Consider the following 17,512-nt stretch of genomic DNA (forward strand, 5'->3'; position numbering starts at 1 on the left):
TTGCATTAATAAATAATTATCGAGGAAAAAGGGACAGTCATATATATAAATGAAAAATGCTACATTATAAAATTAATATCTTATATTTGTTCAATAAAACTACATGTGGGCCCGTGTGCCCGGCGCCCGGGTAACACGACCTTTGTATTATCTTGTTGCATATAAACTCTGCGGGCAGACTGTGTCATAAGGCAATGGGTGAGTGTGACGCGACGCCGCACAGGCGGCCTCGCCAAGGCATCCGGTCCGGATCTCACTGCGGCGACTCCGTGCCTCCCTCGCCGCCGAACTTTACTTGTTACAAATTATTGGAATGTCACACGGGATGCGAACGTTCAAACGTTAAAAATATTACAAACGAAACCTAACTAGGCCCCCTCGCGGGCCACTCCGCTCCGACGATACACTCACATTGAAATATTGTACAATCATACTCTCGAGGAGCGCGCCCGGTAAGTCCATCAAACGCATCCAAAATATTAATTAATACCCTATAAAACTTACAAAATCGTCCGGTACTTAAAACTTAACACTAAGTTAAAATTAAACGGAATTCAAAATAAATTACCTAGGTACAATATTTTAGTCTAAAAAGCTATTTATAGGCGCACGAGGGATGTTTGGTGGGAGTGCGCGAATGTCAGTGGGTAGCTTCTCGAAGTTTCTTTGCGACAGGCACTGGCGCGTCTGATGAGTCGCCCAGTGAGTTTTCCTCTGCTGAACTCGCCTCCTCTATTTGTCTGTTGTAACAAACATTCAATCTTAATATTCCTATTAATAATATTATAAATGCTAAAGTTTATAACGATGGACGGATTGTTGGATCTTTGTTACTTTTTCGCGTATAAACTACACAACAGAAACAAATGAAATTTGGTACATAGGATGATTATGTTCTAATTTAGCACATACGATATTTTATATATTGATTCCCGCAAGTGAAACCCCGAGAACAGCTAGATAAATATAAATAGAATTATTTAATTTAAAAATGTATTTTATTTTTTCGATATGATTTCGTGTGGAGTCCCTTTACAAGAATATGATTGTCATCGTTTTGTATGATAACGATGTTGAATAACAAATTTATTTACCGTTTGGCGCGCGGCGTACTGAAAGCGGAGTCCGAGTTGTCAGAGGGTGAGGCAGGGGTAGCGGGCGACGCGGCTTTTGCGTCCATTGAGTCCTCTGTACACGACGTCGTCGTATCCTCATTTACTGAATCTGCACCTAATTTTCCTGCAATATTCAAACATGATGCAATGACATAATAACAATAATTTGTTATTAATCTCATTATTTACAAAAACATCTCAAAAATGTTAAAGCCAGTCGAAGCCTTATATTTTTTAAAGTCGTGAATTTGTTATGGAACTGTCATGAGTGGGGGGAAAGGGATTGTTAGTAATGGAGACTAAAAACCCCATTGCTAGCAATATACCCAACCAGGTCGACCTCCTCGTGGTTCCCCCTGGAAACTATCATGGTTAATTCCTAATGAGTTCATCATGATGGGCTAACTGGCCTGTTTTCATTCTCATCGATCACCCTTCATTGGTGCCCCGCCAGCGTATCCCGTTAGCGCAGGCGGGGTTACTATTCCATTTTCACCCGTCAAAAAAAAAAAACTGTCATGAGAGTACTATACCGTAACGAGCCAATTCCGATACAATATGCATAATTCTTATGACGAATTATGCATATCGGATCAGAATATGTGACATAATCATATAACATTAGACATATTGCCAATTGAATAAATTGAGAATCTTCTTGCAAAATGTAATATAATTAATTAATTATTGTTATTATAACATTGAAAAATATGTCATAACGGTCAGTATTCTTACGATTTGTATATTTTACGTACTCGCAGTGACCTAGACACATACCTACATATTTTCCTAAAACAATGTAACAAATAACAATGGAACCCACAAGTCGGCACACGGAAGGCTATTAGACAGCGCTAGCAGTTATCTTAGGTAGCATAAATTACACACCCACTCAAGTTTCTTATTGCTTTTAACACAAAATTAAATTGTTTTCATCCATCAGGCGGACTGTATGTATGGACATTTAATAATTTACCGTAGTACGGACACATATCGTATGATTATATCGTCACGATATAATAGGACCGTAAAGTATATGTAATTCTTTGGAGTTATATTTAATTTTTTGCGACAGTTTTGTGGACATCCACGGTATGATAGTGTTGTGAACATGAGCTGCAATTTAAGGCCGTGTCAATACATTTGCTCTTCTATTATATCGTCGCGGTAAAATCGTATAGTATTGTACGTTACGTTAAATTATAAATTAAACGCATTAACGGAGTTTTGTGGACTGTTATGTCGCTATATATATATATATATATATATATATATATATATATATATATAAAAAAAAAAGTTATTGCCCTTCTCCACCCTAAATATGCGATTGGTTAAGTTGTTAATGCGTCAATAGCTAACAAAAAAAAAGCAAATACATTTAAATTATAATATTAGCAAGGATGGAAAATTGTATACACTTACCATTGCCATTAGTGGATGGTGGTTCAAGATTACTCTCGTCACTGGGTAATGGTGAGCCGCCGTTTGTGGGTGCAGTTAAATTTGGCTGTTTCCCAAGTAGTTCTGGCTGCAAATCTGATACTATATTATGTGTCCATAACGCCAATTCCACCATGTGTGGGGACCATTTCTTGCCACAGCCATTTTGTTCCTTAAATTAAAAAATATTACTAGTTTTTTTTTATTAAATAAAATTCGGACATATTGGCTTTTTATAATTTTCAATACGTATTTTTGTTATGAAGTGCTGCTTCTCAGCAGAAATAAATGCATTATGTTTTAGTCTGAATGATGGCAACTCAGTTAGACAATACTTGTCGTTTCTAATAATTTTAAATTCATGTTTGGATTGTAAAGCATATTGTTCCTTGCTTTGTGCTTTGAAGAGCCTCTAGATTCCGATAGTGTTTAGAGTCATGACACGAGAAGGTGCTACCTCCATAATTCCATACAAGTAGTAGCTAGTAGCAGCAGTAGTGGTAGTAGTATTAATGACAATAATATAAAGGCTTAGCTCCTTAATCCTTAAAACTAGAAATTCATGATGCTCTAGACAACATACTATAATTGAGATGTCCATGTATTGTATATCTACAACAGCTATAGTTACTTCTTATCCTTCAGAAGAGTCCTGGCTTGTTTTCCAATTTCAGAAGGATATTTATCGAGGGAAGAAAACGTCGATTTTCATATATGTATAAAATTCCTGTCCCTCTTTTAAACTTAAGTAATTACTTTCTCCATTTTTTGGGAGTAATGAAACTACCAGTTTTCTGGGCTAGTGTAGTATAAATGTATTTATACACTAGCTCTTAGCAGCTAAAAGGCTAAAAGTAGCCTATGTTCTTTTTTATCCCACATAGGTGGTACCTGTATACTAAAGTTCCTGTATATTAAGGATTAAGCCGTGCTAAGATGTGACACACAAATTAATATGCATTTAGAATATAAGTAAATATTACTTACCTTATTTAACCTATCACAGACACTCTTAATGTGGTTTACAAAATTGAGGTATTCCTTGGCAGTGTAATCGCTCCCTTCCATCTCCGGGATGGCTTGCAAGCACTCGTCAGCCATAAACGGTGCTATGTCAGGACTGGCAGCTGCTAGTAGTGCTGATGCTGTCGCTGTGCCGACTCCCTTCAGGTTGCTCAGTGCTGTCATAGCCGATTCAATGTTAGGCAATTTGCGAAACGCTTTTTTCGTCTCTTGCATTACGGCTCTTGGTGTGTTCACTTTTATAAGATATGATAACTGTGGATAAAATTTCCCCCTCTGAAACAAAAATTGAAGTATTATCTTTTAAACTTTTGCGATCCATGTTTTATTTTTTTTTATACAACTTAGCTGACGGCCCACCTGATGGAGAGTGGTAACCGTCGCCTATAGACATGAGTAGTACCATGAACATAACAGAGTATACTGTTTCGCCCATAATACCCCCCATGCGTTGCCATTCCTGAGGACTTAGATGTTATTCCTCTGTACCCTGTAAATTCATGCCATACCCCACCCTTCAAACCGAAACAGCCATGCAAACACACATGAACGGGACAGAGGTACCCAAGCAAACGACTTTGTACAAAATCTCCCTCTTTATAATATTACTAAAAAAATCCGTTAGAATAAAATAGTTATATATTTTACTCCCGTCAATATTAAAAACCATTTCCTATTGAAATTTAATATACATTGCTTTTTGATATAAATAAGTTATGTTTCTACTTTTTGCAATTACAAAGAATACATTTTATTTACGCATTTTACCCATTTTATCCATATAAATAAGGATGAAAGTATCCTACGTGTTAGTCCGTGTTATGATATACTTATGTGCCAAATGTCAATAAAATCCAATAACCCATTCAATATAATTGAGCAATAACGTTGAAATGTCTTTAAAACTAATAATAATATTCATTAAAATATAATGGAACATTAATAGAAAAATAGGTCTTCCATCGAGAAGGAAGTTCCGAAACCGTCTATGTTGTTTTATGTCTACGCTATGTTTTCGCTAATTCTTAATATATTTTTTTGTCACTAACATACGGACACAAGGACTGACGGAACTATATCTAATATAGAATTGGTGACCTGTCAAACTGTGTTCAACGGCACATATGGGGCTTCAACGGCTTCAGTATTTGAATATAAAAAATAATTAGAAGTTTTGACTTAACAAAGTGACTTCGCAGACAGCCAGGAACTAGTAGTCAATAAAGATAAATTATTCATCAATAGGCCATTTCTTTTAAAGAAACGTATCAGACATGATATTATTCGTGAATAATTTATATAGAAAGATTGTTAAGTTATGATAATTATAATACCTAATGTTATTGTTTATATTTATAATAAGTTTACTATTGTAATCTTTTGGAGGAAACAATAAAGAGTATCTACCTATCTATATCTACGATTAAAAAAAAAACGAAGTGCGTGAGTTTTAAACGCACCTGTAACTCATGTTCAGTGCTTTTCATACTACCACCTATTGGTTTGTTTTCGCAATCGACCAAAAATAGACCTATTCCAATAGTAAACTCCTAAATGTATTCGTCAAATATATCACACAACGCCATCTAGTCCCAAACTAGGTGAAACTTGTATTATAGTTTAACGATAGTATTTTATTTTCTAGTTAATAATCGCGATAAGTATTTTATTTTCTATATAATAAGTAATTTAAAATATTCTTCCACGATTGTTATGCGACTACTGATAACAAGTACGTGTGCAATAACAACTGAAGTGTCCCTGATATTAAAATGTCTTTTTATTAGCTCATATAATTATACAGACAAATATTTATACGGTTGTTTGTTGTGTGTCTTGCTGTTTGTAATACCTATTGTAATATGTGCAGCACAATTACGCCAATAAAGCTCTTTCTTCAAGCTAGCAAGCTATCTTGACAACGTTAAGGGCCAAAATCAGAACTAAAAGTTTTTTATCCTTTTAGAAATGTTTGTTTCCAAAATTGGCCGATAATTGAAGCTTAACGCTAAACAACGTGCCTAAATGCTGTGTTACGAATGCTCGACAGTCGCAGATCTCACGTGATTTACACGGGTAAAACAACCGGATAAAAATGGTTTCTCATAAAATTTTGCTATATTTATTTATTGTGTACAGTTCTGATGAACAATGTTGTAATACCTTCAAGTGATCATTAAATTTATACACTTCCAATTCGAATTAGAACTCTAAATTCTGTTAAAAAATGTAAAGAAATAAAGAAACATAAGTTTAAGCTATTTATAATAATACATTATGAACTAGACTTACAGCTTGTTTCCATTTCATAAGTTGCACCAACTCTTCATGTATCATGTGGGCATCTTTGCCGCGGGACTTAATCTTCTTTGGTAGTTCATTCTGGTACCTGAAATCAAAATAGTCACTAATTGTAATTCATCATTATGTTGAGATGGACATGCATAGAAGCATGGATATTTTTATTAAAATTTATGTGTAATAGTAAAACAGTTGGTTAGCTTTTTATTATTTTATATCTTTTTTTTATACAACTTAGAATGGCAAACAAGCTGACGGCCCACCTGATGGAAAGTGGTAACCGTCGCCTATAGACATGAGCAGTATCATGGACATAACAGAGTGTATTGTTTCGCCCATGAGAGCCCCCATGTGTTGCCATTCCTGAGGACTCAGGTGTTATTCCTCTGTACCCTGTAAATTCACGCCATATCCCACTCTTCAAACCGAAACACAGCCATGCAAACACAACTGCTTCACTGTAGAAACACGAATGGGATAGAGGTACACAAGCAATCGACTTTTGTACAGTCTCCCTCTGGTATATGTGAACATACATCCAATGTACCTAACGTAGGTATTTATAGAAATTGTTATAGGCAATCGAAAAGGGTAAGCTCTCGATCGTATTGATAAGATAAAATGCCGTAACATGAATTTGATCGTTCTCACAATGTTACCATAGATTAAATAACGATTCAACTGTGTGTATTACGAGTAACATTTTAGTAAAAACAGGAAAAAAATATGGATACTTAGCATCGTCTACGTTTTACAAACATTGCGATATACATGTATACGTAATTTGAATGTTGATATTTGTTTGTAATTTTTTTTTATTATTTTTCTTTATTTTTTTTTTTAGCTGTTTAATTATTTCTTGCTTCTTTTATATCTTCTCGTTGGGTCGGTATTTAATAAATTTTGTGTTTATTTTTTATCTCTAATTAAAAATGACAGATGTACTAAAATTAACTATGTATATGTCATTAGAGAATGCGTACATTGCTTATATATCTTTAACAATTCTATAGACAAATGGTATCCTTAAATTAAAGGCAAAGTAAAGAGAATATAATCATAAGCTGTGACAAGTTATTCTTAATTATATATAAAAAGAAATCAAAAACAAAGATTGACTAAATGAACATAAAAAAAATTAAAGTAAATATAATACTACAATATTATATAATTTTAGAACATATTTAAGAGTCTAAATGATTGAGTCTATAATCAAAATAAAAAAAATATTTCTATCATCATTAAATTAATACAGAATCAATACAAGCAAATTCAATAGATTCCAAAAAGAATCATCAAAATCCATTTTTATTTGTTGAAGATATTGTGTATTATACATATACAAAATATATTATCGCATTGAATATCTGTTATGTAGCGATTATAAATTTTATTAAAAATATGTAGACAACTTTTAATTTTAAACAAGATTTTAAATAATTAAAGATTAAGCCCTATAAAAAAATCGATATCAGTTGTAACAAAACCAGTTATTTTGATTTAAAAACTAAACTACTGAACTGATTTTGATAAAATTTCTATAAAACTAATCTGTAAGTACATGCTTTCAAATAAAACAAAAAAGTATTTTCCAAATTAGATCTGACGGAATCATAAGGTAACAAACAAAAAAAAATACAACCGAATTGAGAACCTTCCTCTTTTTGAAGTCGGTTGAAAACGAGTGATAACATTTTAATTAAGAACGTGGAGATTCCTTCAAATCAGTTACTGTTATAAACGTGAAAATTTGTTAAAATTTTTGTGTGTTTATTACTTTTACAATCTCGTATAAACGGCTGGACTGATTTCAATGAAATTTAATATATCTATAGATAAAATATATCCTAGATTAACATTTTGGATATTTTTTTACATAATTCATAGTGGCGCGGAAGTAGGTTGGTATTATATTTGCGAAACCAATTTAGGCAAAATTTTGCCGTGTGGTCTTGGCATAAAATGGGCCACCCCTTCCTTTCCCGTGAATCTTGTAAGAGGCGACTAGGGGAATTTAATAGTCAAGGGATGGGCAGCAGCGTCCCTCGTAAATATCATTAAAGCCTAATTGTGATTTCCAATCCGTCCGCCAAATGTGACAACTGCTGGCAAAACCTCCTCCTCCTTAGGGGAGGCTTCAGCAGTGGGCAGTTAACAGCTGATATAATAATTCAATTGCTACAGACATAGGTAGCGGTAATTAATATCTAAGTTCTATAGAAATAAGGTAAATTGATAATGTCATCAACATTCCTCTTGAGTATCTTGTTATTGTAAAATAATAATGTAGCAAGCGAAACAGGAAAATTTTGATGCTGTATTGAGAATTATACAAGTACCTACCTACACAAACAGTAGTACGTAAATGGGGTAAAGTAACAATGCAATAATAACATGGGTAAGAGTATATAACGTAATAATATATATATATAACCGTAGATAGGTACCTATATAAACATTCCAAATTAAATGTAAGCTTTAAAATGAAGGGAGAAAAGCCTTGCGCTTGTTAATTACCATATTTTTAGGGTTCCATAATTAAATGTCTAAAACGGAACTTTTATAATTTTGTTGATCAATCTTACAGCCTAAATTCGTAGTGAATTATACGTACGAGTACATCAAATTTATTGGATTTTAGTATCAAGTTTTATAAAATGATATATCGTTAAAAACTAATAAAATAAGAAATGTTCTGTTATTTTTTATATACCAGTTTATCAGCCTTTTTAAAATTAATACCTGTCTGTTAATAAGAAAACTGTTGAATAGGTATCAATGACTTAAGATATTTTCTACAAAAAGACACCAATTTCAGTCGTGGCAAAATCCATTATTTTAATAAAAAAAAAACTACTAAATTGATTTTGATAAAATTTCTATTAGACCAGTTTGAAAATATATCCTTTCCGATACAAAATTAATTTTTAAATGAGTTATAAAAATATTGACTGAATTCTGAGCTAATAAACATAAAAACACAACCGTGTTAAGAACAACTTTCATTTTGAAGTCTGTAAATTTTTTTTTTTGTATATTTTGTCAAAGTCATGAAATATAGCACGAATAAAGAGAGTCAACTAATACAAAACGTGAAGTTTTTTTATAAAACATTGTATATTTTTGAAAAGATCTACTAGATGGTGTTGGTATCGAGTAATAACGACATGTTTCGGTAATTATCGAAAATGGCGGGAACGGTGAACATTTAGTTTAAATTGAAGAGTTGTGGTATATAAATACGCGATGGGACAATACGTGTGTTTGTTATGATAGTGTTGTGCTTAAAATATTACTTGTAGAAAAATAATAGTTTTTGAGTTACGAGCCTCTCATACATGACACTGACAAAAATGGTCCTAAAGGTGGCCATTGGTAAAAGAAGTAATTTTCGATTGTGTATTCGAAGTCGCGGGTAAAGTTATTAGGAAATAAATTACCTGACTATATAACTAGATGTTTTAACTAATTTGTACAAAGTAAACCATATTACTATGTTTAATCAGTTACATAGATATAAGTATTTGATATTAATATCTACGGAACCCTAATAATACGTGTTCAATACGCTCTTGACCGGATTTTTGTCACTTTTTGAAGAGGGAAAAGCTAGGCGACAGCCGCTTGGTTAGTGGGCAAGAAGTAACGAGGTGGATTACTTACGTCCCGTACAAAGGCTTGTCATAAGATTATAAGTACCAACATGTGTATGGTGACATCTGCCTTTTTAATTACCGTAATTTATTATATTAGGTATTTGGTAACAAATTCAAGTAACATATTTATTAAATTATTTAAGAGTACAGTTTGATTATAAATTTATACTAATATAAATATTAGTATAAATGTATAATCAAACTCTATTTAATTGAATCAATCTAATCAAACTTTACTTGACTAAATACTAATATCAGAGATACTTTGTTTTCACGATTAAGCGGTGAAATCGATTTTGATGAAATTTGGTATTTTCTTTAAATTAATCCATAGTGGATCAAATGGGACAAACGGATTCGCGGTATAATATTATGGAATAGCTTGCCATAATAAATAATGTAAGTCATCCCTGAGTACCTAAGTTTTTTGTTTACTCGAGGGCATGGATGTGCTCTACCCAAGTAGACGCAATATTTCTTTATTTCTTATGTCTAAGAAAATTTTTGTTTTACTTTTATTTTATATCGTATTTTCTGTTAAAAATTCATAACAAATACTATTATAAATTCTTTGTTTAATTTAATTATTATTATTAAATTTAGTAAATATATTTTTTTTTAATTTAATAATTACTAAAATATAATTATGTATTTTAGTTCTCAAATGCATTAACTATTTCACACTTAACCTAGAAATATGAATATTATTTTGATTAGCACATTGAATCAGTTATTTATTTGTAAAAAAAAAAAAATTAAATCTAGGTCAGTGTAATTATAATATTAAAATATGAATTTTATAACAGGTAACATAAGATAAACATTTGCGGATAAAAATATTTAAGTTACTGTTATTATAGACAACAACTTAATTGAAAAGAAAACTATTATAAGTATACCCGTATAACCTAAATATATGACTCATTTGGTGTTTAATAAAAATAAATGAAATAAAGAATAATTTGGATTAATATGTAGATCTCAAAACCGTTTTTGTTTTTACATAAATTAATTTGGAAATATTATTTAGATTGCAAGCAAAAGTTAAAGAGCAAGTCACCATTTTGAACGGATGTGAGCCATAGTCATTCGTACTTAACAAAGCATTGTGTTGTCAACTATGTGGCTACAAATATAAAAAACATGTCGTGTACATTATTAAGTATTATATATTTATAAGAAATGGACGAAATTAACTACCATTCACAGTTGTACGTACACATAAATGCATTTAAACGAGTCGTAATATTAAGGACAGCCACCATTTTATAACGCTAGAGCGATGCGATATTTTTCCCCACACTGGCTTCAGGAAAAACGATCGTGTCAATTTGACATCGATCCCACGTGACGCAGTGATTTTAATGAGCAGTCCGCGACTAGAGATGCAGTCCGCGAGGGAGGTAGCTATCAAATCAGTTTGCACGGATACACACACAATACAAGTTCATTGACACGCCACGGCCGCATTTTCTCCTTTCAAAGACGTTCGTACTTACCAATTGTCCAATTTTACAAGCTCCTCGGGCTTCTTTGTTTTCTGTTCAGCTTTAAGTTTAAGTGCTTGTGGATATAACTTCAATACACTATCAAATTCTTTTGCATCAGCCTCCAGAAAGAAAGTAGACGTGTCTTTCGCGGTAGCCATTGTGAACGTTCTAAATGTACAACACTGCGTATTTAGTTTAGCTATAGCGCCGAACTCGACGCGGCGGCAGCACCTGGCCAACTGGGCGCCCTCTCCCCACTCGACGCCATCTTGTTGACTAAACCTCGCAGTGACGTTCAATAATAATATTCGAAATGAGCTATTTTCTCCCGGATTTTGAGTTATAATTCAATTAATTAGGCATAATATGTATTTTAATATGGCTTTTTAAGTATTTTATATAGATTTATTTGCTTATTGTCACTGATGTGGTGTATAAAAAGCGAAAATTGTACTCACTCGACATCACAAGGTTATATCGGACGTGCGTTGTTTCGTGGCGTCGGACATTTGTCTGGCATCCACCCACTGGGAATAACAGGATGGAAAAAATAAATTCCATTTCTTTTGTAAAATCACAGCTTATCATCAACTTGTTATTATGATATGAGACAAACACAATATGAACACAATAATCACTTTCATGTTAGTCACGGCGACCTCGGAGTAATATCAATTTCCTTAAAACGTGACGCAACACACGACACCGTTCTACCGAAACGACTTTGGTAAACACGCATATTTTCCGTTGCATTGCAGTACACACTGAGCTCGGAGTAGTCATGAAGTAGTAACTAGCGGTGTACATAAGGCATTTAGGTAGTAGGACGTACATATCACCGGGGTGGAACGTCACCAAACCAATCGGCTTTGTTGTTTTGATAGATCGCCATGTGCTCTGCTCCCTCTTTAATTTTCGTGTTTGTTACCTACCTGCTCGTTGTTTGATTGATCTCTAATTATTCTTTTTGAGCTATCCATTTATTTATCAGGATCACATGAATAAATTTACTGTATCCTCAAATAATGATCAGGATAGGTAATTAACCTATATATAAAAAATATTACGATTTTAAACTTAATTCAAATAAATAGCAAATTATCTGTATTACGGATGGGTTCATGTTACTTTTAAATTTTGATTTATCTAAAAATGATTACTATGTTTAAAGTTTTATGTAAGTACACGTTGGATTTAATTTGCAAAAGTAACTAGTATCTCTATCCTTCCTATTGCTTATATTATCTCTTACATATATCACTCAAAGACGAAAGAACTCGTTAAATTACTAACAGTTTCTAAAAATGTCTAAGCACTTGCTTTGTAAATTTCATCAAAATCGTTATAGTCGTCGCGATCGTGGATCCGTGTGTACGTGATCGTGAAGTACGTGTATAGATACAGTATACCTCATACAATATGTGCTTGTATTCAGAATATTATAAAAATTACCTAACCAGCATTTTCATGAGACTCCACGTTATCATTCGAAATAATTTTCTAAATAGATTCTACATTATTTTAAAAATATTGTGGCATTAAGTATGAATATTTGTGTTCAAATAATTCTATATATATATAAATGTTAATTTTATAACAAACAAATCTTTAAGAAGTTCGATTAGTAATCATAAAATTTGACATATATCTTTGGAATTAAAGTGGTATCTATAGACTATTTGTTATAATGATTACACGGGCAAAGTCGCAAGTTTAACTATGTGTTATATAAATTATTATTATTTACCAATACGTTACTACCTAAAACAATCTCTCTTCTTATCGCTAACAATATACCTTGCCGAGTCAACTTACAGTCGTCCTGAAACCACAAAACTTAATTTATTGTGAATTCATCAGACGACTTCATCTTTGCCTATCATCCTTCACTGGTAGAAGTATAAAAGCTATGGTTCACATACGGATAACGAAATCGGATAAAAAGTTAACCAAATTAATAAAATAAGTGAAACAAATGTGGGTCGAATTTTGATACGACTGGTTCCAAAAGTTAGTATATATATATATGTAAAAATTGTATTAAGTTTCTCGTCTATATAAAAGACTTAGAATAAAAAAATATAAACAAAAATTTACTATTGGCTGTGTCTGGAAAAAACAATCCTATAGAATCTTAATTGTCTATAAAATTTGACTACACTAAAAATAATGTGACTACACTATTGTAAACATACAATATATAAAAAGAATCGAATTAAGAGTAAGTAGTTTTTAAACTTTACCGTTGGAACATTCAAACGAGGGGTCTTCTAATGGAGTTTTCTATTCTGTATATTCTGAGCTGTCAATTTAATTATCATTATGTTTAATATTATTACAAAAAAATGTAATTCTATCACTACGAACGAAACGAAATTTCAATCGGTTGATTTACTCGTGTAAATCATTGCCTGAGGCACGTTATACTAGTACTCGCGATCTTTATTAAGGACTAAATGTTGCCGTTGAGTCATTCCAATTTCGCGGACGCAAAGCTTATTCAATTCGGGTAAGTCGCTTGCTCATTCGTGTTTTCTTTTTCAGGCCTTTCTCTCTGTTTTTCTAGTGTGCATTCAAATCGATGATAAACGTGTCGAAAATGACCTCTGATACCGTTGGGTCGCCAGATAACTGTGAATAACCCTTCAGAACTTAATATTGTTAGATACTAGATTGTACCTGCGACTTTGTCCGCATCACTGAGATATTGACCGCAATAAAAAGTAGGCTATCTCCTCCATTTCATATAATGCAATAATACGTACTCGTATTATACTCTAGTAATAGGATTAAGTAAATTTCGTAGTAATTGGTTTAATTATAAACTCACTTTCACATTTAAAATATTAGTAGGCGTAATTGTATAGTGATGACCACTATAATTATTCAGCCAGGATTGTCACACTTCAAGCCGAAGACCTATCTACTTCCTCTTTCGTTTTCACACGGTCCCATAACTCGCATACAAAATTGGAGTTATTTTGTAACACCAATGTCTTGTTAAACAATCACCACGACAATATACGAGTAGTAAGTTTTTTTTAATGGACGTTTTTTTGATGGTATGGGACCCCTCCTGGCGCTAACGGTGTAGGCATCCTGGTGAGGCATCAGTCAGGGATCATAGGCGAGGATGATAGCCATTTCCTCAAGAAATAACCATGTTCATTTTCAGGGGGAACCGCGTGGAGGATGACATGATAGGGTAACATATATTGCTGACAATGGAGCTGCTAGATCCCATTACTACCAATTCCGTGAACACATTTTTTCGTTAAAAAGTCCATTTACCTGATATATTATAACGCTATCAGCAATATCTCTATGTACTTAATATGGTCGTGTCAATAGATAACACTAGACATCGACAGATTAGATATCAGTATCGATGAGCATGAACATAAAGATGTATGGATTGATGTCAGGACAGAAGCGGTTGTCGTTCATTCTGTATGCATTCATACACCAATAATATATTATGTTTCACAAAATAAAAACCGACTTCAGTTGTGGTAAAACCAGTTATTTTGATTTATTGAATGGATTTTAATATAGTTTTTATGCTATTTTATTTTCTGATAAATATAGACTTTTCCACATCAGTTTATATATATATATATATATATATATATATATATATATATATATATATATATATATATATATATATATATATATATATATATATATATATATATATGACAGAATTATGAGATAACAGACATAAAAGAAATTACAACCGAATTGAGAATCACCGCCATTTTTGAAGTCGGTTGAAAATACCGACTTGGCCAGTTTTATATTAAATTGATATCCAAGAAGTACATAAAAGTATATCACATTCTCCAACGAATGTAGTTGGAAATATATAAACATATTATTTTTAAAAGTTTCTGAAGTACAAAGTATATTTTAATGGTAATATAACTGCATTGACTGGGAAAAAAGGGTTGTTAATAATAGGGCCTAATAGCCCTATTGTTAGCACAATTCTCTAGTAGGTCGACTTTCCCGCGGTTCCTCCTAGAAACCATCGTGGTTAATTCTTATTGAATTAATCACGATGGGCTAACTGACCTGCCTTCATCCTTACTTATCATCTTTCATTGGCATCCCGCCAGCGTACACCGATAGCGCAGACGGGATTACCATTCCATTTTCACCCATTAAAAAAAACAGGTGGACTATCGTCTGTTTTTGTCGATTTATACTCGACTAGTTTAGAGCTCGCTGTATTGAGATCGTGACTGTGTGAAATATAAAAATATTCTTTAGACTGTCCGAAACAAATCAACAGTAGGGCACTCTCCTAGTCCTTCACATAAAATATTAAAGCTAAGAGTAGGCTAATATCCTTCGTATTAGTCTTATCATTCATCATTTCATCTGTTTACTGTCCACTGCTGAACATAAGCCTTCCCTATAAGGGTAGTTTTGCCAGTAGTTGCCACGCTTGGCATGCAGCTTGGCGACTACAGTTAGGCTTTTACAGATGTTTTGAGAGGAAGGTTGCTGCCCATCCCTCTATTATTAAGGCTTCTTAGTTGCCTCTTACGACACTCACGGGAAAAGAAGGGGTGGCCTATTCTATGCCAGGACCACACGGCCAATCGTATTAGTCTATTACCACGCTAAATAGGCTTAGCGGTATAGATTTCATTAGGGTCACTAATCTAGATTTTTTAATGGATGATAATGGGATGGTAACCCCCGCCTGCGCTATCAAGCGGTGTGCCAGTGAGCAATGATAGGTGAGGATGAAAGTAGGTCAGTGAGCCCATCGTGAATTTTTGACGATGCCATTAAGAATTAACTACGATCGTTTCCAAGGGTGACAGTATGGAGGTCGATCTGATAGGGTACACTGGTAGCAATAGAGCTGTTAGACTCTAATACTGACAATCCCTTTCGCTCCTAATCTAGATATTGAAGATAGCTTGTAGCTATTCTCGTGATGTCAATTTATTAAGGAGAATTTTTATCAGTAGATATGTTTTATGATATATACTAATTACTGTTAATAAAATTATTCATTTTCTTTATACAAAAATCTATTTAGTCAGCTCGTGAGGGATTTGAACCCCCGACCACCTCTATTATAAATCAAATGGGCGCTCTAACCAGCTGAGCTAACGAGCCAATATGATTCATTTTGTATTTATCAATGCTATTCTACCTTGTTTTCCTGTTACTTGTTTATTGTTATACTCGGTTCGTTGCTTCATATTAATACTATGACACGACGATATTGCGTACATATTTATATATTACTACTACTCCAGAAACCAAAGATATCCAGCTCGCAACTATATTCCAATCAATTAAATTTAAAATGATAGAAATTTTATTAATATCAATATTCTGTGATTAGAAAATCCTTACCTTAAAACTAATGATAGGGTCTCAGAAAAAAATATTTCCTTTTTCTACAAAAAAATCTTTATAATACCAAAAATCAAATAAATAAACTAAAATTCTTGAAATAAGAACAACCTGTATTTGTAACAAGTACCAACAGCACTACATAATAATAGATGTGATTACACACCTTGTATTGTGTAGTGTCATTAATACATATACAGGTTGTTCTTTTCGAGAGCTTTAATTCTTTTTTAATATTAGGTAATATAAAGATTTTATATATATGTATTGGTATAAATATGTATTGGACCGAGTATAAATAACACTGAGAAATATAAAATTACTTATGTTGACTTGTTACCTCAATTGATTAGAGCGCCCATTTATTGAAAAAGTATTAATAGAGATCAGGGGTTGAAATGCCTCACGAGCTGATGAATAGATGTTTATACAAAATAAAATAAATAATATTTAAAGATTAATTAACATGTTAATTAACGTAATCCATCCCTTAAAACTAATGTTATTTTATTAATTATTAAAGAATGAAATTAAGAAAACATTTTTTTCTTAGATAAAATTTGTATATTACCAAAAAGTAAAAAAAAATTATCGTAAAAAATCTGTCTTTGTACCAACGGTATTAAACAGTACTATGTGTGTATATACCTATTATTACTTTTTCGAACAAAAAAGAAAAATCAAAATTGATTTAGAATTAGTATAAAAAAAAAAATCAAATCGAGAATGTTACTCTTTCTTAAGTCAGTTGAAAACAAAGCTTTTATTTTAAGATGTTCAGTTTTTACAAAGTAATAAATATAATTATAAATTCTTATTCATTAAAACGCTTTGAATTCCCCATACTACGTTGTTCCCATATAAAGCGAGGGTCATAAATTATTGTTTGTGCTATCCAAATATTTTGTGCAATTTATCATTATTATTATTATGTCCAAAAAATTCAATGAGATTTATATCTAAATGATACTTATAGTACGTATTACCATTATATTTCATTCACCACATATTTCCTCTTTTGTTATTTGCAAATATTCGTGTCCATGACCTATCAAAGATGATAACTAGTTGAGACTGAACTTTTAATAGGCATGACTACTAT

General features: G+C 32.5%; 1 protein-coding gene across 2 annotated transcripts; it reads right to left on the bottom strand.

Moving 5' to 3' along the window:
* Positions 1-64: 64 nt before the first annotated feature.
* Positions 65-13,297, bottom strand: LOC113514059 (uncharacterized). 2 transcript variants are annotated; one of them, XM_052903386.1, is made up of 6 exons: positions 13,272-13,297; positions 5,874-5,970; positions 3,546-3,857; positions 2,541-2,730; positions 1,095-1,239; positions 65-740 (listed from the first exon to the last, which is right to left on the bottom strand). In XM_052903386.1, exons 1-6 carry the CDS (start codon positions 13,280-13,282, stop codon positions 641-643), a joined length of 855 nt encoding a protein of 284 aa, XP_052759346.1. In that variant the 5' UTR covers positions 13,283-13,297; the 3' UTR covers positions 65-640. The 2 variants fall into 2 exon arrangements, with proteins under 2 accessions (XP_052759346.1, XP_026753845.1); XM_026898044.3 differs by lacking the exon at positions 13,272-13,297 and adding an exon at positions 11,038-11,438.
* Positions 13,298-17,512: the final 4,215 nt, after the last annotated feature.

Source organism: Galleria mellonella, unplaced genomic scaffold (assembly GCF_026898425.1).
Source record: "Galleria mellonella isolate WM207_F2 unplaced genomic scaffold, CSIRO_AGI_GalMel_v1 utg139, whole genome shotgun sequence".
Classification (NCBI taxonomy): Eukaryota; Metazoa; Arthropoda; class Insecta; order Lepidoptera; family Pyralidae; genus Galleria; species Galleria mellonella.